Raw genomic sequence first — 22,710 nt, forward strand, 5'->3', positions numbered from 1 at the left:
GACAAAGTGACCTGAATCTGATTTCTTTGCTCACACGTGACTCAGATCTGTTTCTTTCTAACAGTGTGAACAGTCCAGCTCACATGGACTCTTTTCCAGTTCAGAGCCACTTTCTTATGTGGTCCAAATCAGATCCAGGTCTAAAATGCAGCCTCAGTCTGGACGGTCAGATCGCTCTAGAGCGACTGTTGTCACGATTCGTTGTCGTACAAAAGGAATCAAGGAGCCACAACAGCTCGGGTTAGCTCATACTAACCCTTCTGTATTTCATCGCCCTCTCCTGGCTTCCTCCCGGGGTCACATTTTCAAGAGTTACAAGAAAAGTTCACATCTTTCTGTCCTTTTCATTGCACGCCTTGTTTCTGACTCTGTACAGCATATTTGCTACACAACTCTCTCTCTACTGTTTCCATTAGCATGCACATGACTCAGAAGTTAGCCGGCGACCCCGTGGATTTCAGGTGGATTTCAGGTGGATTTCAGGTGGATTTCAGGTGGAAGAAAGGGAATCTGTGAGCAGATGATAGCGAGGACGAGGAGAAAGAGAGCCACATGTTTAAGAAAGGCTTCGTGTGGAGCTTTTTAGTTCACAAGGGCTCCGTCGAGCTCGGAAACAGTCGCTCTATAATGACATCAGAGTCGCATGAAGTCCGATCTGAACGTCCAGACTGAGGTCGCATTTCAAAAAAAGACATTTCATAATATTTGTGCTTTTTATGTATTTTATATCACGTGTTGATGCGTCGTCTTGTTTTCCGATCCTCGCATCATGACTCAGGTCGCCGCTGAAACACTGCAGCAAATATAAATGACCTTTAATGTTTGGTTAAAATGAGGCTGCTGAACACCTGATGATCTCTCCCAGCACAGAGATTTAAAAAAGCATCAGTCCTCTGGGGAGCCGGACAAACTGTTCATTAGATGTTTTAATGTTTAAAATAATATTTTTGTGGACATGTGGTCCTGATGGGGATTTTCTCCCAGAGCTGATCTCTATTTCCCTTCATTCTTTTTGGCATTTTTTTGTTCAATAAAAAGTTATTGAAGACAATAAATGAGCTAACAGTCAGTTAGCAAAGCAGCTCTCTGACAGAGGAGCTTCAGGAAACCTGGACGGGGACACACGAGCTAATAAGCTACGACAGCTTCCTCCACGTTGGACTCTCCGGCCTCTCAGGCTCCATCCACACTCCTACGTCTTCCTTTTAAAACTCACGGCTTCTGCTACGTTTCCGCCTCCCGTCCAGACTAAAACAGTGAATCCGAACACCAAAAAAGTTTGAAAACGCTGCTGACCCCGTTTTACCCCGGGTAACGTGTTAGTGCTGACAGGTGAAAATGATGATGCAGACGCTCACGTTTGGCTTCCTGATTGTCATGCAGAAGAGTTTTAGTTTTAGTGTTTTTACAAAAATATTCTGTACTGTGTAAATAACACTTAGACACTTGTACTGTGCGTGTCTCTGTATTTACTTTGTGACGACCCCCAGCCTGTTTCCCGCCGCCACAGTCTCTTTGTCCTCCCGTGTTCCGTGCAGAGAAATCTCTGCTGTGCTTCTTCACCGTCGCTGCTCGTCGTTCTTCTCTAATTGAACTTTCTTCTTTAGCCGACACATCTGCTTCCTGTTTACACCGGCACGCACATGCTCAGCGTACGTGAACGGTCACGTGACGTGCGTTTTCAGTCGTTTAAATACAGACGGCCATCAGTTCTGATTTGTAGCTAAAACGCCGGTGTGGACAGAAATCGTTTAAGTAGTGTGGCTGTAGCCTCAGAGAAGCAGGTGGGGAGATGGGCAGGGACGCTCAGGAGAGGCGACAAGGTGAGTGCAGGATCTGTGGAGATATTACAACTAAATTAATCTTCATTTATATAGTTATATATGCAGTATCACCCTCACATGTTGGTAAATATTTGATTTGAACACTGAAGAATTGACACTTTGCTACAGTGTAAAGTAGTGAGTGTACAGCTTGTATAACAGTGTAAATTTGCTGTCCCCTCAAAATATCACATCACACAGCCATGGAGGGGTGGAAGAGGACTCTAGTGGCAACATGTGAAGCTCTGCTGAACTCCATGTCCCAGAGGGTTAAGGCAGTGCTGGAAAATAATGGTGGCCACACAAAATATTGACACTTTGGGCCCAATTTGGCCATTTTCACTTAGTGGTGTCCTCACTTTTGTTGCTAGCAGTTTAGACATTAATGGCTATGATGTGTTATTTTGAGGGGACAGCAAGTTTACACTGTTATACAAGCTTCACACTAACTACTTTACACTGTAGCAAAATGTCATATTGTATATACTGTATATAAATATAGATATTGGACCCTTAGCTAAGGAATTTAAAAACAGAGAGTGATCTTGCAGCGTGCCAGGAAATGATTTCACCGTCTCATGTGAAAGTGTCATCATCTCTTTGACGTCTGCAGGTTTGTGACCGGTCGATGCAAGTTTGGAATAAAGTTTCAACATTTAGAAACTCACAGTGAGTCAGATGGCGTTGCTGTGTCATGAGTCAGCTGTAACTCACTGTGTGTGTGTCAGTAACATCCTGCTGTAAAGAGTTCAGCAGAACGGGTTCCAGTAGATGAATGAAATTCTGGAAAATGTGACAACAGGCACGTTCACCACGTCGATCAGCTGGCTGTCACTTCAGCCCACAGGGCTCTGTGCAGGCCGTGTTCTGCCACAGCAAACTGGGAGAAGCTTTTCTTTATGGAGCTGCTTCGTGCTCGGGGACGTCGTCGAGTTAAAAGACAAGAGGAACACAAACTGACGACGTAAAGATGCAGAAAAGCTGCAGCCACCAACCTTTTCAGAGCAAAGACCACTTTTCATGTCAAAATATGAGTCAAGCTCTCCGATACTGTCTGTTTATTTAATATTCTCTTTAGTCCATTTGACCATAAACATGATTACTAGAAGTCTATATCTTCACATCCAACATCAGGAACGTTCCTTCTTTCTACACAAACTTATTTAAACTTATTTTAGGTTTTGAGACAGGATGCACTGCAAACACACTGTTGTACCGTTATATCTCCTCTGATTCAGATTCTTCCTCCTCATTAATGTGCAGTTATTGAGCTGATCAGACTGCAGCTGATGTTTCTTTACATTCAGGATCAATGTGCTGATTAATTCATATTTCAACAAACAAACCCTTTTTTATAAAGTTTTCCACACATTAAATGTCACGAGACTTGTAGTCCGTTTTGGGACACTTGACAATCGACCTATTTCAAGATAAGATAAGATATGTTTTCAGTTTACCAGTCGTCGGCAGGGAGACCAGGCCGATCATTTTGGACGCTGCCTGCTGAGGAGATGTCATCATCAGCTGATCAAGCAGCTCTGAAGTGCATCGTGGGTAATGAGCCAAAGACACAGAGAGAGACGTGAGGAGTGAGCGCTGTCTCACTTCAGATGAGAGAAGATCAAATTTTTACAGTTACAGGATGGCAGCAAGTCAAAGAGTAGGGCAGATAAACAACAGGTGGGGGGGGGGGTGTTACTCAGCTGCCTCAGCTCATCATGCAGGGCGGGGGGGCAAAAACGTACTATCTACAAAAGACAAGTAGCCTGTGTTAAAAACACAGCTGCTGTTGTTCATCTCAAATCATCAGGAAGTTTGTTCCAGAGACTCAGTTCTGTGTTTTACAGGAAGCCAGTGAAGTGATCTTAGCACAGAGTAAAAGATGTCTTGAATGAGCCATCCCACAGTCTGTCTGGGCAACAGGGCGTTAGCGCAGTCTGGAGGAGGTGAATGAATGAACCAGTTTTTCAGCATCTGGCGGAAACAACATGGATTTAACGTAAAATTCTGTTCTAGTTATACGAGCTTCATCCACCTGGATTTCTTATTTACACACAAACTGTCGCTTTTGCAGAATAGTTCAGCTTCCATTAACAAAAGGTTGGAAGACAACTTTCTGCCACTTAATGCAGATAAAACTGAGGCGATGATAGTTGCCCTGGACAACATTTCCCCTAAATTTAATCAGATTAATCTCATCTTCTGACTGTGTTCTAACAGTCATGTAAACAGTGTCGTTCGTTCCTGTTTTTTTTTCTGAAAAAGAGATGAAGATGCTTGTTCATACTTTTATTTTATCACAAATCCCAGAGTGCAGCTGCAAGACTTTTGACTAAGACCAGCAGGAGATCGCACATTAAGGCCCTTCATTGGCTTTAGATGTAAATGCTCTGTGTTTGCATTCACCCATTCACACACATTATGAAACTTTTAATCAGTACTTACAGAGCCTTGCACGGTCAAGCTCACTCTTACATCCAGGATCTATTGCGTGCACACACCTCTGGTCGCTCTCTGAGGTCTTCAGGCCTTTTAACTGTTCCCAGAACAGCTTTCTGTGTAGCGGCTCCAAGGCCCTGGAACTCCCTCCCTTTAGCCTGAGAGCCCTGGATTCTGTGGAAACAAGCTTTTAATTAGCAATAAGGTTTTGCTTTCTCAAAATGTCTCTGGTATTTTATGTTCAGTTGCTGTTTTAGTTATTTTTTAGCTTATTACAGCTTTGCTGTAAAGCACTTTGTGACCCCAAACAAACTTAACTTTCAGTTTTGAGTGAATCTCCTGTCTCTGACCATCAGCACCTAGAACAAGGATCTCATTCCTGTCTTCGTCTAACTGCAGAACGTTTTGCGTCATCAGTATCTGCTGTTCAAGAGCAGTGTTGCGGCCGAATATCGCTAAAGAAAAACATCCGCTGTAGGGAGAAAACTTGATGATGCACACACAGTGATACTTAAATACTTTTCCCACAGACCCGTTAACCCATTTATTTTCCATTTCATAGTGATGCACAACGGTGCCACTTACCTGTTTCATACAGCCATGCAAAGAAAACGCAACACAACAACACCCGAGTGCCAATACAAATGAATCAGAATCCGCTTTATTGCCAGGTATGTGTACACAGTACATTCGACTCAGGATTGTACATTGCTCACGATGTGCTTACTTGTACAAAAATACCATAACACAATAATAAAATATAATAAAATAAAATCAGACACAAACTACAGTATAGACAACACTAATATACACACTATGAACAAAACAATATAGACATATTGACAAATAGTGCAGTAAAAGGATGCAAGAGTAAAATATTATTCTCATTATGTACATGTTGAAGGTGGATATGATATACAGGTACACATACACATACATAATGTACACAGTGTGATGGAGCATAGTGCAAAGGATGCTGGAAAAAATAAGACCTATGACCTTAAGACCTGAGGTAGGTGTATTGGTATACAGTATATACAATATGACCTAGTATGAACAGCACTGAGAAGCACTGAGTTTATGCAACCAACTCAATCTGACTGGAGAAACTAATGTGATTTGTCGCCCCGGCCTTCGTGTCGCCACCTCATCCGCAAAGACTTTCTTTTACAAACAATAAACACCTACTAAGTTAGCTGCTGCTGCTGCTAACGTTAGCTCAGTTTAGGAGCTCACTTTGTTTTTACTGTAGGATTCCTTCAGTGTTGACCGCTCAGGGCGTTTTTAGCGGGAGCTGAATTACCACCGAGGACGTCTCCTCTCCAGAACAAGAATATTAGCATCTCTTTGGCAGACACTGAGAGACCATGTGGTGGAAAAGAGGCTTAAAAGGTGACACGCTGGTAAATACTGCCTTCATCTTAGTGGTACTAAAACATAGAGTTCTTATGTGTTTTTACTTCTTCTTCTGACATCTGTGTGATATAGTGCGTGTACTGTGGTATCTGTGTGTGTTTTTATTTACTCCAAAACTAATTGCCCCTCTGGGGACAAATAAAGTTCTCCTTTACTGATTGAGGGCGCACAATTAGATCTAACTTTATTAAACTTTATTAACAAAAGACACCAAAAACAAAGATTTCCATTAAGATCAATCAGCAAATGAATTATGGGAAATATTTACACATCAACATCCAATACATCAAATGGAATATTAGTACTCATATTTGTACTGACGGATATTGATAGTGCTCAAAATAAATGTGAGTAGGTGGAGGATACAACACTTTCCTTACAGAGTAAACTCAAAAAACGTATGTGGTCATAAATTATAAACTGCTGTGTAGCTTAATCAGTGATAAAACATCATGATGTTTGGGTTGATTTTAATTTAATTTGTATTATTGAACCTGAAAAGTTAGTAAAGCTGTCAGATAAATGAGGTGCAGCAGAAGTATAAAGAGCACATCTAAATTGTATTTAAGTAGGGGAGATCGGGGGTGGTTGTAACACATTTCAGTTTCTCCAATCAGCAGTAAGTTAGAAGTCACCTGATTCAGTCTGCACATGCTCTCTTTAGTCCTTATTTCACATGGAAGCAGCGCCTGTGGCAGACAGAGACACTTTTAGGAGGAAAGAAATAATTCTGAGGTAAGAAAGTATCTTAGATTTTTTTTAGTTAAAGCATTGCCAGCTTTAGATAAACTCTTTAATCTTAAATCATGTTCATTGTGTGTCTGTGTAGAAAAGAAACGTTAGTGCTAATGTTTAGCTAGTTCAAGGCTGTGAGAAGAGAGTCTGGGTTTGCTGTAGAAAGAAAGTAAATGTTCAGTTGGATTTTAATTCCAGTCCCACACAGTAATCTTTATTTATTTGAGGCCTTCACTGCAGCACAAACACACACGGATGTTTAATTTAATTACTATGTTCCGTGCGATGACTGACAGTAACTAAGACCCGTCTTTATTTCATTACTGCTAAACCGTGAAGTTTCTGTCTGTGTTGCAGAGACAAAAGCAGTGGTGGATGAAGTATATGAAGTAACATATTTACTTAAGTAAAAGTACTAATACCTCACTGCAAAAGTACTGTGTTACAAGTAAAAGTTCTGCATTGAAAATGTTAAAAGAGCTTCAAGATACAGAACATTAACTAGGCTGTGATGATTTACTGTGTGTTGAAACGAATGGTTATTTTTACCATTAATTGACGAATAGGTGGTTTTTTTTGTCTGTGATATCAGAAATCTTAAAGCCCAAAGATGACACTGTGGAATAATCCAAATATTATTCGGTTTACCGAGACGCGATGAAGACGTTAGTTTGCTAAAACTTTGCTTTATCGAGGGTTTAATTTCTTTTCTTAATATTCTGCCGTTAGATTTAGTTTTATCTTTTCAATTATTGCTCCTGTAAGAGTTTTAAAAAGTTTAGTCAAAGTAGTCTTCTTTTACTTTTATTATTATTATTATTGTTGTTGTTATTATATATTATTATTATTATAGTGTGTGATATCAGAGTGAAAGTGGGTCAAACTCACTCATCAACATGTTATAATGAAAGTATTATTGTAAAATAGTATAATAAGATATTATAATGAAAACTTGTCCCAGCTGGAGGTGAAATAAACTCTGCGGACTGAACCACTGTGCGGCTCTGAGGGGGGAGGAGACATCATCTTCCAACACTTACAAACCCAGTGGATCACAGCACAGAACCACAGCTGGTAACTGTTTGTGTCCCACGTGCATCGATCAGGCAGCACAGGTTATATTTTAATGTTCTGATCAAACGTGTCGACCCGCGCTGATCACAGCACGCTGCTGGTTTGATCTCTCACAGCAGGAGGCTCGTCTGTTTGCACGTAGCTCACGAGCCTCAAGCGGCGGGCGGTGCGTTGCTGCGGCTACGTGCAGCTCCACACACACAAACACACGCACACACGCGCGGACGCACACGCACAGCGAGGACACTCTGAGGACATGGGGGGGGGTTATGTAATTAATGAAGGATTGATCTCCGCCTATAAGCTACACTACTACAGTACAAAGACATGCAGTACTACTATCAAACGTCACACTGATGGAAACTGCAAAAGCATGAGCAAAAACTGGTGAAATATACTACAATGCTCATAATACGTGATTTATGTTCCATTGAGGTAGTTCTTGTAGTATTTCCACAATATTCCTGTACTATTTTATTCTATATAATATGCTCAAACATTCCGGTGTGTGACATTGCACTGTAATGTTTGTAGGTCTACTGCTACTGTAGTACTGTGTGTACTTGTTTTCTCCTGCAGCTGATTGTTCTCCGCTGCAGAAACAACGTGCAGAATAACTCAGAGGCAGTATTACACAGGTACACGAGTACTGTGTGAGTACTGTTTGAGTAGTACAGTGGTCACGTACAGTGCGTCAGTTACGTTCAGTGTGTGTGTGGGTGCAGAAGACTCAGTAAACAACAGACCTCAGAGGGGTGTGTTCCTTCGCGGCTACGCTCCACCAATCAGCATCCAGCTCCTCCCCACGTGGTTCTCTTGTTTACTACTAGGCTAGAGAGCTACCGCGGGGGCTGCTGGGAAAACGCGGAGCGGACCGGCTGGCTCAGACCTCAGCAGAGAACATGGACAGTTAGTGATGCATAATTTGTTTCTATAAATCAATAAACTAATAAATTATAATAAATAATCATTTTAGCAACATCAGAATTATTTTTATTTTGTTCTCTGAAATCAAATCAAAGTGGCATTACAATTAAACTGTTACTGAATCACAGAGATAGTTCAGTCAATAGTTATCAGTCCACAGAGACTATAAGAAATGATCAGGAAGTTTTACTTTAAAATATTCATTAAATGGAGTTTGTTAATCCGTGCAGATGTTTTATTGAGGTGTTTAACAGGAGGATTATTTTCATTATCAATTAATCTGTCGATCATTTTCTACATTAATCGTTTGGTTCAAAAGTATTTCCTAAATCTTGAAGGTGACGACAAAAAGTTTTTTTGTTCCAACCGACAGATTTAATCAGTTTATCACTGCTAATCAATCCAACAATGTAGCATGTCGAACCCACAGCCGGTATAAAAAAAGTGGGCGTAGCCGTTTGTGGACTATTTTGAAGCCTCCAGTTTGCCATTTTTGCCGTCACCATCTTGTTTTCTGGAACCAGACTTGACCATATTTGGATGTGAGGGCGGAGCTAGCCAGTTAGCAAGGTGCACCTGTAATTCACATTAACTGTGATATTAGCTTGGATGCAAATTTTGGCTAGCGACAAACAGGCTTAAAACAAAATGTACTCACTGAAAAATGAGCAGCCGACTCCTGATAACCTTTTTAGCAGCGCTGGTTAAATGTACACAGAGCAGCGGATACGAGTTGCCTCTAGCCTGATTGACGGTCACTACTACTAGCAATAATACTACAAACAACAGGTAGTTAACCACAGTAAAAGTACTAGTTAGCAACAGCAATAGTACCACTAACAGTTGGCAGTTAACCACTGCAAAAGTACTAGTTAGCATCAGCAATAGTACCACTAACAGTTGGTAGTTAACCACAGTAAAAGTACTAGTTAGCAACAGCAAGAGTACCACTAACAGTTGGTAGTTAACCACAGTAAAAGTACTAGTTAGCAACAACAAAGGTACCACTAACAGTTGGTAGTTAACCACAGTAAAAGTACTAGTTAGCAACAGCAATAGTACCACTTACAGTTGGTAGTTAACCACAGTAAAAGTACTAGTTAGCAACAGCAATAGTACCACTAACAGTTGGTAGTTAACCACAGTAAAAGTACTAGTTAGCAACAGCAAGAGTACCACTAACAGTTGGTAGTTAACCACAGTAAAAGTACTAGTTAGCAACAACAAAGGTACCACTAACAGTTGGTAGTTAACCACAGTAAAAGTACTAGTTAGCAACAGCAATAGTACCACTTACAGTTGGTAGTTAACCACAGTAAAAGTACTAGTTAGCAACAGCAATAGTACCACTAACAGTTGGTAGTTAACCACAGTAAAAGTACTAGTTAGCAACAGCAACAGTACCACTAACAGTTGGTAGTTAACCACAGTAAAAGTACTTGTTAGCAACAGCAATAGTACTACTAACAGTTGATAGTTAACCACAGTAAAAGTACTAGTTAGCAACAGCAATACTAGTTAGCAACAGCAATAGTACCACTAACAGTTGGTAGTTAACCACAGTAAAAGTACTAGTTAGCAACAGCAATACTAGTTAGCAACAGCAATAGTACCAATAACAGTTGGTTGTTAACCACAGTAAAAGTACTAATTAGCAACAGCAATACTAGTTAGCAACAGCAACAGTACCACTAACAGCTGGTAGTTAACCACAGTAAAAGTACTAGTTAGCAACAGCAACAGTACCACTAACAGTTGGTAGTTAACCACAGTAAAAGTACTTGTTAGCAACAGCAATAGTACTACTAACAGTTGATAGTTAACCACAGTAAAAGTACTAGTTAGCAACAGCAATACTAGTTAGCAACAGCAATAGTACCACTAACAGTTGGTAGTTAACCACAGTAAAAGTACTAATTAGCAACAGCAATACTAGTTAGCAACAGCAACAGTACCACTAACAGTTGGTAGTTAACCACAGTAAAAGTACTAGTTAGCAACAGCAACAGTACCACTAACAGTTGGTAGTTAACCACAGTAAAAGTACTTGTTAGCAACAGCAATAGTACTACTAACAGTTGATAGTTAACCACAGTAAAAGTACTAGTTAGCAACAGCAATACTAGTTAGCAACAGCAATAGTACCACTAACAGTTGGTAGTTAACCACAGTAAAAGTACTTGTTAGCAACAGCAATAGTACTACTAACAGTTGATAGTTACACACATAGTTCTATTATTCTTTTATAATTTGCATATTGTTCCATAGGTACATGTAAAATGTTCCCTGTCAGGAATTAGGAGTGAATGTAAATGCTCTATATTTGTATAGCGCCTTTCTAGTCTTTTCGACCACTCAAAGCGCTTTTACACTACATCTGCATTCACCAGTCATACACATTCATACACTGAGCCTAAGTGCTCAAACGGAAACTAACATTCACACTCATTCACTCATTCACTCATTGCCAGGGTAAATTGGGGTTCAGTATCACTTCGACCCGCCGACCTTCCGATTAACGGCCAACCCGCTCTACCTCCTGAGCCACAGCCGCCCCTATATATTTTCACATTTATTTATGTCAACTGTATGTTTATATCTAGCACCTAATCACCCTAGAAAATTCCTTGCACCTGTAAAATACTTCTTGGCTATAAACCTCTGTCTGCTTGTGATTCTGATGCAATGCTGAGAAAACAGAAAAGAAAAACTCCCTTCCAGAAGACCCGGTCCGATCCGGTCCGGGTCTTCGGGGCTCTCCTCCCTCCCTGAGAGTCCAAGTGGCTGCAGCCTGCAGCAGCTCTCACTCAGCTCCCATTGAACAGCAGTGGACACATTCACAGCTACTGGAACAGTTGTTGTTGTTGTCGTTGTTGTTGTTGGAGACTCTGCAGGTATGTTCCACCTGATGCATGCTTTTCATTTTACTGCCTGTTTGTACAAAGTGTTTCCTGGATGGTTTCTGGCCGTGTTGGTTGGTACAGTGAGGAGTGAATGGACAGCTGTGAAGTTCACAAAGGGAAACGTGCTGCCTTCACTTCATTTCATCATTTTTCAGCCAAATCTGCAGGACAACCTTTGCTGTAACCTTAATCTTGTTGTTGTTGTCGTTGTTCCGGGTGGATACACAGTGTGAAGAGTTTCTGAACTGAACATCGAGACGTTGTTTGTTGACGTTTTAGGGCTTTAAAGTGAAAGTCTGAGAGAAGCAGTGAAAGTGGATTTAATGTTCAATGGGCGCTCTTATTGTGGAGGGTGAGGCACTGAAGGAATGTGATTGGCTCAGAGCAGCAGACAGGGGTGTGTGTTTGCACAGTTCGTGTGGGTTTATGTTGTTTCTTTGTTTAATTATTTAATGTTTATACAATAAAAATGATCAAAGAACAGCCTCATATGGGTCGGATGTAGTCCCGGGTCAGCTTCACTCAGAGGCCACAGTGGGGCAGGAAACTGGTCATACTTGAAACCTCCATGTTTGTGTTTGTCTCAACATGACCAAGTCCCCGAGCACAAAGCAGCTCAAAATGCAAAATTCCCCCAGTTTGGTGTGGAAGAACTGGACCGGCCAGAGTCCTGTCCTCGCCCCCCCCTCCTCAGGGTGAACATGAAGTAGAAGCTGAAACTATTAGTCGGTTCGTTGAAACTGTTTCGGTGCAGTTCCAGCTTCTCTAACGTGAGGATCTTCTTGGTCGTGTATGACTTTAAACTTAAGATTTGAAGGTTTTCGACTGTTAGTCGGATCAAACAAGGACTCTGAAGACGTCTAAACTAAACTAAAATTAGCATTTTTCAATAATGATCTGGAGTCTCAACAGGAGCAACATGTGGGAGAAAGTCGTTTAGGCCATTTAGTGTATTTCTATGTATTATCCTTAGTTTATGTGTTGATACAGTGTTTCTGAGTAACTCTGGCTGTTCTGAGTCACTGATTTAACAGGAAACCTTGAACGGTGGTGGGGGGGTCATAATGTTTCATCACGTTGCCACAGTGACAGTTCACCAATTAAAATGTTGTAATAATCATCAGTATTAGCAGACACACTGCGATAAAGAAACAATTGATTGAACAGTTGAAGCCATCTGTTGCACTCATTTAAATCCTTACTGCACAGACACACACACACATACATACACACACACACACACACACGCACATACACACACACACACACACACACACACACGCGCACACACACACACACACACACACACACACACACGGCGGCCTGACTGTAAATGACAGCACAGCCGGGGTGAGTCACCGTGATTTCACTCAGATCTGTGTAACACAGATCAGGTCTGACCGTCAACAGTTAATCCAGAACTTTTCCCAGCAGCCACTGCTCCAGTCATGTTGTATCGGGGCGCAGGACGTCTTTGGTACAGACCGAAACACGTCTGTTAGTGATCTTCCCCTGAGTATTTACCCCATTGATGCCCTAACAGCTCTTACTAGTATCTGTTGTCCCTTGTAGATCTTTTACGGTACTGATGCTGTTGTTCGTGAAATGCAAGTTGCTGGGGAAAAAAGCGCCACATGAGGAAATGTAAATGTCTGTGGTCAGTAGTTATCTTCTTCACGTGTTCTTTAATCTGTCACTTCCAGATTTAAAACTTCAGGTTGTATAGTTTTGGAAAAGTTCTTGTGAATGAAAAACAAGTATTGTTTTGGAAGCTCAGGTGTCGCCTCAGATCTGCAGTGAGCTCACACAGACTCCTGCAGCTGCTGCTCATCTCTGCTGCAGCCAGCAGGTGCATTGTGGGTAATGTAGGCGCTGGGTTTTAACAACGTGCTTTTATCGAATCCCGTCTGGACTACTGCAATGCACGAGGTGTTAAACAATCCTCTGTCTTTCGCCAACAGTTACACACATCACACCTGTTCTGGTCCAGTCTTAGAAACTACATTTTAAAGATCTTATTGTTTTGTTTTTAAATCTCTAAATGAGTTGGCACCCCCGTTACATCTCAGACCTCTTACAGGTCTGTACCCCTTTGAGAGAGCTGAGGTCAGAGTCGTTTGAAGAGGAGACACCAGCCAGCATTCTCAATAAAACTCTATAGAGACAGCCTGTAACGCCAAAAGACGGCGATTGTCCCGCCTGTTCCGCTAGATAGTCAATCGTCTGCTTTTAACAGTCGAGCTGGGACATTTTAAGCTAATCATGTGCTTCCTCCTGAAGTAAGCGTCTACCACGCAAGTGCAGTGGAAGTATAACCTGTTGTCACTTCACAAAATCACTTTTTAAACCTTATTTTGGGGCAAAGTCATCAAACCTTTTCAGATTTTCCTGCTGATTCTCTACATGCAGGTTTTATGTTCAGGTGACCGGTGAAAGTGCAGTTAGGCTCCCTGCCCGTTCATTTAGAGCGAGACCTGATCCTGTTAGTCCCAGATAACCTGCAGGCCTCCTATAAGGACTTTGCTTAGGTCCACTGATGAACTGCGGCTGGTCGCCCCTAAAACCAGGCTAAAAACCAGGGGCCCCAAACTGTGGAATGAGCTGCCTCCACAGGTCAAAATGGCCCCCCACCCTCGAGACTTTTAAAACTGAAAACTGACTTTTATTCCCTGGTTTTTGATCCAGCGTGAGAGCTGTGTGGTCCTCTGTTGTGGACTATGAATTGCTCCTGAACCACTGGTGTGTGTTTTATGTTTTATTCCTCGTGAGCACTTTGTACACCTTGTTTTTAAAATGTGCTTTAGGAATAAAAACTGATTTGACTGAAAGGAAGAAGAATGCGGAATAAAAAAATGATCTCTGCATGGACTTCGATCTTTATAGTTTAACTGTCCATCATGAGTTGTAGAAATGTTTTGATAAATCAGTAGAGGAACTCCTTTAAGGCACCTCACTTTGGGAACCTCCACCGCCTCCAGCTGCTGGGATAACTTCACCCTTTAAAGGATTTAGGTTTCGTCATCTGTTGCGACACTGTCAGAGCATCAGCACTGACTGAACTGGATCCGCTCTGTGTTTCAGATCCAGGCAGACAGACATGTTACCAAAGGCTCGTCTGGGGAAGCGTTCCCCTTTCGGGGCGTTGGTGAGCTCCACCTGCCCGGCGGCGGGAACCCAGACCGGTCAGGAGACCGGCGAGACAGCGGCAGGACAGCAGGCCTGCAGCAGAGTCAAAGGTCATCCCGGGCTGAAGGTGAGATCATGGTTGCCGGCGTTCAAGAAACCTCGAGCCACGTTAACGCTGTCTCATCCGCCAGGCGTTCACGTTTTTCTGTTTTAGAAAATGTACAGAAAATCCCACTTTCATGTTTCACTTCTACTTCAGTGGAAGAGCGATGAAAAAACCCACCTCCCCTGTGGGGAAAAACCACCGTCAGGGAGACGTTCAGGGAAAGTTTGTCTTGATTGACAGGTGTCTCAGCCTATCACAGCTGTTCACTCTCTCTCTCTCTCTCTCTCTCTCTCTCTCTCTCTCTCTCTCTCTCTCTCTCTCTCTCTCTCAGGTGTATTTTCAGTGTGGAGGAGGAGGTGAAGCTCCAGGTGTGGTGGATCAGCTGGACCTCATGCAGACTGACGTTTCTGTCTGGTCTTCATCTCATCCTTCCTCCTCCTCCTCAGCGCCTCCGCCCCGCAGCAGATCCGTCTCCTCCTGCATCGACGTCCCCAGAAGGTCAGACGCCGTCTCCCCGTCTCTGTTTGTCTCCACATGTCTGTGCCTATTCTCCATTAAATAACCTTCTCCCTCCTGCAGTCAGAGGAGTCCGGAGGAGGTGGAGATGGACGAGCTGATGGCAGCGATGGTTCTCAGCAGTTTGTCCTGCAGTCCTCTGCTGCACAGCCCCGCCCACCCAGACGCAACAGGTACTACAACAACAAACCACCATCTCAGTAACAATAATCAAAAACAACAAGAGTCCAAAGTTTCTACTGAGACAAAGTTGTGAAGTATTAGAGGCTAATTACCTGCACCTTGTTTTCCCATGTAACTAATGGGGCAGCAAGTGTGGCAGCAGTGAAACAAAGTACGTCTACTAAAGAGCTTGTTTTTACGTCATACGTCGTGTTTGTGCTTCAGCTCCTCCGATGGACTGTGGAGGCGGCGAGCTCTCCGACAGCGGCAGCAGCGGCTACTGGAGCGTCGGCCATAGAAACAGAAGCCCCACCCCCTCTCCACCAATTGCAGAGCCCAACGCCAGCCCGGCCGTGCCCCCTGACGAAGGACTGGACATGGAACTGGAGCAGGTGCTGTTCGACGAGCCGGCGCCACGTAAACGCAGGGTGAGCAGGGTTTTATTTATTTTTTATGGCTGTCGCAGGACAAATGAAAACAGCGGCACAGCAGAGCGCTGACGGTGTGTTTCCTCCTGCAGAACTCAGTGAAGGCGGCTTACAGGTGTCTGTGGCCGAGCTGCGGGAAAGTGCTGACGTCCGTGGTGGGAATAAAACGTCACATCCGGACAACACACCTGTGGTGAGACTCACCTGTCGTTCTCTCTGTTGAACCTTAAATATGGAAGCTCGATCCAGACAGGAACATGGTTAACAGTTAACATATGGTTGTGAGAATTATTCATAATATTTTATTTCTCGTCTTAAGGCTTTATTTTTCTGGCATGGCTGGCCTTCCATATATTTGATAAATAAAGTATGATTGAATGAGTTTGTACTGGAATCAACCCTGAAATTATCATCTATGGAAGCTCATCTCTGCCCCAGAAACAAAAAAACAGGTGAAAAGTTATGAATGAAAAAATAAAATATCTAAAAATTCTTTGATTATGAAGTCAATTTATAAATTTATTATGTCAACGTTATGAGATATGAGGGGTGCTCTTATCATTTTGACGCCAAAATGAAGTCAAGATTTTTAATTCTGTCTTTAGTATCTAATTAAAATAGTAAATAATCATTTGATCAATCAGTCGTCAGTAAACTGAAGATATTTGGGGTTGTGGACTGTTGGTCGGATAAAACTGTGATTAGATATTAATTATTATTAATTAATAATTATTCAGTATACAGAGAACATAGGCAGAGAAATCAATGATTAATTAGTAATTGTTAGTTGCATGTCCATTTTTCTCTATTCAACATTTTCATTCACATGACTAGCATCATTATTAAAAAATAATTTATTATTATGATGATAAGTTATTAAGTTAAGTTTTGATGTGCCTGAATACCTGTAATCTCCTCGCAGCCGCAGCAGCGAACACGAGCGTTGTTCCCGCAGCGAGGAGGATTTTTACTACACCGAGATTAACCGACGGCAGCAGCAGTCTCCTCCCCCTCCGCTCCTCTGTGACCCCGCCCCCCTCTACTCCTCCCCCGCCTCGTCCCCGTCCTCCTCCTCACCTCCCAGCCCTCCCCCTCCCTCCCCTCCATCTCCCCCCCTTCAAGCCTATGCCGCTCTGAGTCGCTCCGCCCCCTCCTCCACCATCAGCCTACTGCAGGTCCAATCAGAGCACTCCTACCAGGTAAGGCGGGGCTTATCCAGCGTGATTGACAGTTATATGTGTGACTGGAATGTAAGACATGTGATTAGATTTTTTTTAAACACAAACTCGACACAATTATATTATTTACTTGACTTTTAAAACACAATATAAATATAATATTCATAAATTCATAAAAATGATTGTATAAACTGAGAAGTGATTTATACAAAACTGATTATCTATTCGTTGGAACCACAGTCGATATAAAAGAAGGGGACGTAGCCGCCGTGACGCCACCTATTGGTTTGTGGACCGACGTTTTGAAGCCTCGAGTTTGCCATTTTGGCCGTCACCATCTTGGTTTTTGGAACCAAACGTGGACGTGACCATATTTGGAGGAGAGGGTGGAGCTAGTTAGCTTGGTTTGCAAGGTGCACCTGTAATTTACGTTAACTGTGATATTAGCTGGGATGCTAATTTTGGCTAGCGACAAACAGGCTTAAACAAAACGTACTTACTGAAAAATGAGCAGCTGACTCCTGATAAGCTTTTTCAGAGGCGCTGGTTGAATGTACACAGAGCAGCGGATACAAGTCGCCTCTATCCTGATTGGCCCGTCCTAAAGCCTCCCCTGCTTCCTGGTCTCTGTTCCTCTAAATGGGACCATAATTTGCTAAATGAACATCATGCTGTGTTGAAGAAGACTTGAAACTAGCAACTGAGACCATAAACTCATCAGGAAAGTGTTTACTGAGGGAATAAATCAGTAGTAGAAACATTTTCTCACAGACTTCTATACAATCACACTTCTTTCTGCAGCCGCTGGAGTCGCCCCCTGCTGGCTGCTGGAGAGGACGCAGGTTTAAGGCGCTTCAGCACTGGCGTCACTTATCAGACCCGATCATCACTGCCCTGTCTCACCTGTACACCCTTAAATTTAGTAAACTTTTACCAGTCACGGACAATATGCAAAATAAAACAGATAATGATAATGGACGACATGGTGCCTGGCAATACAGCTGCTGTTGTCTTGTGTTATTGATAAAAACAAAAACAATTTTTAAATATAAAAATGTGTATGTAATATTTATTTTGCTGTTTTTTTAGGCTCCACCTCCCGGTCATGTGATATCAGCAGCACCTGCGAACACACCCTCCTGTCCTCCGGTGGCCCCGCCCACCAGCTGCCTCAAACAGGTACTTTTTTCTACAAATATTTGACAGCTGAGGTTACTTTTCAAATTAAAGGTTCAGTGTGTTAGTTTTAGTGGCACCTAGTGGTAATAATTCTTTCTAAGGTATTAAAAACCTAACCCTAACCCTAACGGTTCATTATAGATATTTTATTGCATTTCTGTCAATAGATCCTCCTAAATATAATACAGACACTGAACTTTAATACTAAAAAGTTTATCAGTGGTTTCCACTTTTTGGTTTGTGACCTAAAAACCTATTATCTATATAATCATATATTTAACTGTGCCTCCTTGTCACGTTTGTTATCAGTTCCACCAAACAGACATTTAAACTTTAAACCCCTCAATAAAATAGTTAGACTCAGGGAATGTTTTGCCATCCTACAGTATGTGTACAGTATGTACATTGAGTACTGCTGTTCAGTGAGCTTGTTTGGGGCTAAATTTATTTTTATTTTTAGTATATATATTCTTTTAGCAGATTTACCAGTTGTCCCTAATTAACAGAGAAATTACAACAATTACTGTTATTGTTGTTGAGAGCCCTGTAACTTTATTTGAAGTAGTTAAATTTCCTGTCGTTCTCTCTGTTAAACCTTGGAAATGGAAGCTCGATCCAGACAGGAACATAAAAGAATAGTTAACATATATATATATATATATATATATATATGTTAACTATTCTTCACAACTATATGTTAACTATTCTTTTATGTTCCTGTCTGGATCGAGCTTCCATATTTTATTTAAGGCTTTATTCTTCTGGCATGACTGGGCTTCCATACGTTTGATAAATAAAGGATGATTGAATGAGTTTGTACTGGAATCAAACTTGAATTAATTATCTGTGGAAGCTCATCTCTGCCCCCGAAACAAAAAACAGGTGAAAAGTTACGAATGATATGAAATTAAATTATTGACTATGAAGTAAATTTATTAATTTATAATGTCAACGTTATGAGATATGAGGGGTGCTCATCATTTTAACAAGTCAAGATTTTTAATTCTGTCTTTAGTATTAGTACTAATTGAAATAGTAAATAACTGTTTGATCAGTCAGTCGTCAGTAAACTGAATATATTTGGGGTTGTGGACTGTTGGTTGGACAAAACTGTGATTAGATATATTTTTATATTGTATTTTACTTTTTATACTTAAATACATGTTGTTGATAATACTTTGCTACTTTAACTTAAGACTCACCTGTCGGTCTTAAATATGGAAGCTCGATCCACACAGGAACATAAAAGAATAGTTTACAGAAGTGCTTGTTTCACCGTCCGGCTCTTAGTTTCGGCTTCACAGCAGCACGTTTCCTGTCTGGTTCGGTGTTTCCAGCACAGCAGGGGGGGCAGCCCTGTATGTAGAAGCAGGAGATAATACCCGGTGGTGTTGTGGTGCTCTGGTGTGGGTCGGCGTATAAAAAACAAAGTGTAAAGAAAACACTGCAGGTATTCACACGTCATCTGTGGACTGAAACTCTGCAGGTTCTCTGTAACTCGGTGGGACTTTATTTATTGTTTGCATCTCTGGGTCGAACAGAAAGTTTTGGACTTCCCCCTGAGAATATTAGATTTTAGATTTCTTACTAACTACGGTGCCCGTAAAGCCACCCGGTTGATTAACAGGCGTACTTCTCTAATTCAGTTATGTTTTCAGTCTGGATTCTGTACAGCAGCCTTTTGTTTATTTGCTCCGCCAGCCCAGAGAAACCTGTTAAAACTGGTTTCATACTGGAGGGGGGGTGAGGACTGAGCGTGTGCTCCTCCCTGGTGGTTTTCATTCAGAAGGAGAATCCCCCCATTCGGATGGTTTGTGGTCACATTTTCCATCAATCTGCCACAGAGCAGCGTCGCCACCTGCAGGCCGTCGGAGGCCACTGCAGAGCGTTTTTAGGCCAGAGAGGACGAAACACAGAGGACACAAACACCCACAGCAGAGACAGACACACAAAATGATGACGAGGAAGAGGAACAGCAGTCTGTTTCTGCTCCCTGAAATAATAAAAATATCAGAAAGCAGCGAAGAAGAAGAGCGAGGAGACGAGAACAGGCTGCAACACAAACCTGCGCTGTTCGTCTTTTTCACTGACTCCTCTTCTTCTTCTTTCTCCTCCTCAGGGTTTGGCTTTTCGAGTGCGTTCGGTCAGCGTAGGAGAGCAGTGGCTGCAGCATCAGAGCGCCCCCTGCAGGTCTGTATTTACATGCACACACACAGCAACCAGCTAAGAGCTCACAAACACAAATTAAACCCTCGTATCAGTGGTGGAAAGAAACATTTACTGACAACTACGGTCATTAAGTATTTCTACTTCTACTCCACCACATCTCAGACAGAAATACTGCACTTTTTACTGCCCTACATTTAACCGACAGCTTTAGTTACTTTAAGAATTAAGATTTTTGCACAGAAAACATACAAAGAGTTTATAAATTCTGATGTTTTCTTATTTATTAAACGTCCAACAGAAAATAAACTATTGTGGAGTAGAAACCTCTTATGTTGCGTCCCGGCTCGCTCAGTGTGGAGGACGCGTGAGCATGAACCCAGATGGATTTGGCAAGGTTGAATTGTTAATGATTAAAACCGAGAGGGTTTGAGTCAACTGAGAAGTGTAATATAATTTCCCACTGCAGACATAATACACGGCAGAGGTGAGTGTGAAGCGATGTGGTTTAAAGAGTTTCTTTCTCATAAATGTTTGACAATAATTTCAGAGAATATTAAAGTTTTTACCATTGTAATCTGGGAAATTCTGAGTTTTTTCGTGGATTAGTACCCCTCTATATAATATATATATATTGTTATGGTTTTATTGTCCAGCCCTAGTTACACATTAAAGAAGATAATTACACATGTACTCAGCGCACTGCCAACAAGCTCAGCCTGGATTTGTTGGCCACAACAGTGTTAGATTTTGCCGTTAACGTTTATTTACTCTCCTCGTGTCCTGACACCATCATCGGGCATTCTGGGAAAAATATAGAGCACGCGCCGTTATGAATACACTCTGCCTGCACAGCTGAACACGCTCCTTTTATGCAAATGCGACACACCGACTCCACTGACATCGTAGCGGTCAGAGTTTCCTTGGTAACCCCGAGTTAAACCTGAGTACCTCCCTACACGGTTCCGGCCTCGGGAGAGTCACACCTCATGTTCACAGTGGTCTCCGTGTTTCTTTTTCTTCTTCTCTCTGTCAGGAGGATTCGCGGTGAAGCCAAGAAGTGCAGGAAGGTTTACGGCATCGAGCACAGAGACCAGTGGTGTACGGCGTGCCGCTGGAAGAAAGCCTGCCAACGCTTCCTCGACTGAACACAGGAAGAACGCGGACTGAAAGACGGGCTGCGAACTTCAGCCTCACCTGGTGGATGTTTTCTATTTTCTTACGTCTGAAACCAGAAATATTTTTTGTTTTTGTACTCTTTCTACTTTTTGTTGTTTTGAATGTATTTTGTAGATGTTGTTTCCTGTCGGTGCTTTTTTTCATGACCATGTTGAGGCAGCTATGATGTGACCTTTGACCTTGACGCAGCCGAGAGAGTTCGTTTTTGCGTCCGGCCCGACTCTCCTCAGCTGTTCTTAACAAAAACAAAAAAAAGAAAAAAAAAAAGACAGCATTCGCTAACCGTGGAAACTCTCAGTGCTGACTGAACACCAGCTTTTATTCAGATTTATGGATCAAAACACGAGTCACCTTTTGCTACGGGAGCCCAACAAGGACAAAAAGACTGTGTTCCTGTTTAAGAGTTGATTCAAAAAGAAGTTTCTCATCTTCCTGTATGGCTGTAACTCCTCCGACAAGCTGCAGGTCGTTTGTTATCAGCATAAATGATGAGAACGAAATGATTCATGAAAGTGTCTCCCAGTATTTCTTCACCTGAACAATATGAGGCACCTTAGTGACTAAAACGTTTTTTTAATCTGTAAATAAAAAGGAAGCAGGTGCTGGTTTACTGAGCACATCTGGAAAATTACATCCACCTGTTTGATTTAAGCTCGTCCAGCGTCTCGTCGGTGCTGTTCAGGCCTCTGGATTAACCCACATTTTGAATCAACACGTTCTCACTCCCGACTCGTCACATATTGACGCTTGGTCGAGGCCCTTAGGCGTCACTTTTTAACGCCCTGGGTGCCCCGTTAGCATCATTTCTAGACGTTTAAGTCTCCGCGGTCAAGTTAGCAATGCTTAGCAACAACAAATATGCAACGTCCGGTTAGACTTTGAAAATAAAACACTAGCATTACGAAACATTGCTATTTTGAAACGGCGCGTTATTAAAGTTGTGAAACGTTTCAGTTTGGTTCGGTTTAGGCACAAAAACTACTTGGTTAAGGTTCGAAAAGATCATGGTTTTGATTAAAATAACTACGAACGTCAGTAAATTGCATTTACGTGTTGTAAACGCAATTTACGTAACTTAAATAAAAATATTTAATGTTGACTTTTTGTTTCACACGGGACAAAGTCTGGGTTCTGGCCCTCCATCCACCTCAAGCTCCTCCTCACTCAGTCTTTTCTGTTAAATATCATTTACCTGCCTTTACCGTCAAAAGCTGAAGCTACGGGGCTTCCCCACACTGCGCTGAAGTATGGCGCTACAGGGATCCACAGTGCGTTACAAACTGACGCCGATGGGTCTGGACCATGCGTCCATATGTGACGAGTAGAGAATGGGTTGGTTGAATATAAAGAACT

The 22,710-nt window shown here is 42.1% G+C and overlaps 2 protein-coding genes across 3 annotated transcripts in view; both read left to right on the forward strand.

Annotated features, from left to right (window-relative positions):
* si:ch73-204p21.2 overlaps positions 1-1,078 on the forward strand; it is a 14,765-nt gene extending 13,687 nt beyond the window's left edge. Inside the window, exon 8 of the mRNA XM_038701421.1 lies at positions 1-1,078. This exon is cut by the window's left edge and continues 463 nt beyond it. The gene's annotated coding sequence lies outside the window, so the exon portion shown is untranslated.
* A 5,261-nt stretch (positions 1,079-6,339) lies between these two features.
* Positions 6,340-22,456, forward strand: znf395a (zinc finger protein 395a). Of its 2 annotated transcripts, none has more exons than XM_038701417.1 (10): positions 6,340-6,413; positions 14,399-14,570; positions 14,881-15,047; positions 15,129-15,238; positions 15,453-15,655; positions 15,748-15,848; positions 16,578-16,854; positions 17,923-18,012; positions 20,132-20,202; positions 21,215-22,456. In XM_038701417.1, exons 1-10 carry the CDS (start codon positions 6,355-6,357, stop codon positions 21,324-21,326), a joined length of 1,362 nt encoding a protein of 453 aa, XP_038557345.1. In that variant the 5' UTR covers positions 6,340-6,354; the 3' UTR covers positions 21,327-22,456. The 2 variants fall into 2 exon arrangements, with proteins under 2 accessions (XP_038557345.1, XP_038557346.1); XM_038701418.1 differs by lacking the exon at positions 6,340-6,413 and adding an exon at positions 11,154-11,308.
* Positions 22,457-22,710: the final 254 nt, after the last annotated feature.

Source organism: Micropterus salmoides, unplaced genomic scaffold, assembly GCF_014851395.1.
Source record: "Micropterus salmoides isolate LMB-PRFRI ecotype aquatic unplaced genomic scaffold, ASM1485139v1 Ms_hic_scaffold_6, whole genome shotgun sequence".
In the NCBI taxonomy this organism is placed as follows: domain Eukaryota; kingdom Metazoa; phylum Chordata; class Actinopteri; order Centrarchiformes; family Centrarchidae; genus Micropterus; species Micropterus salmoides.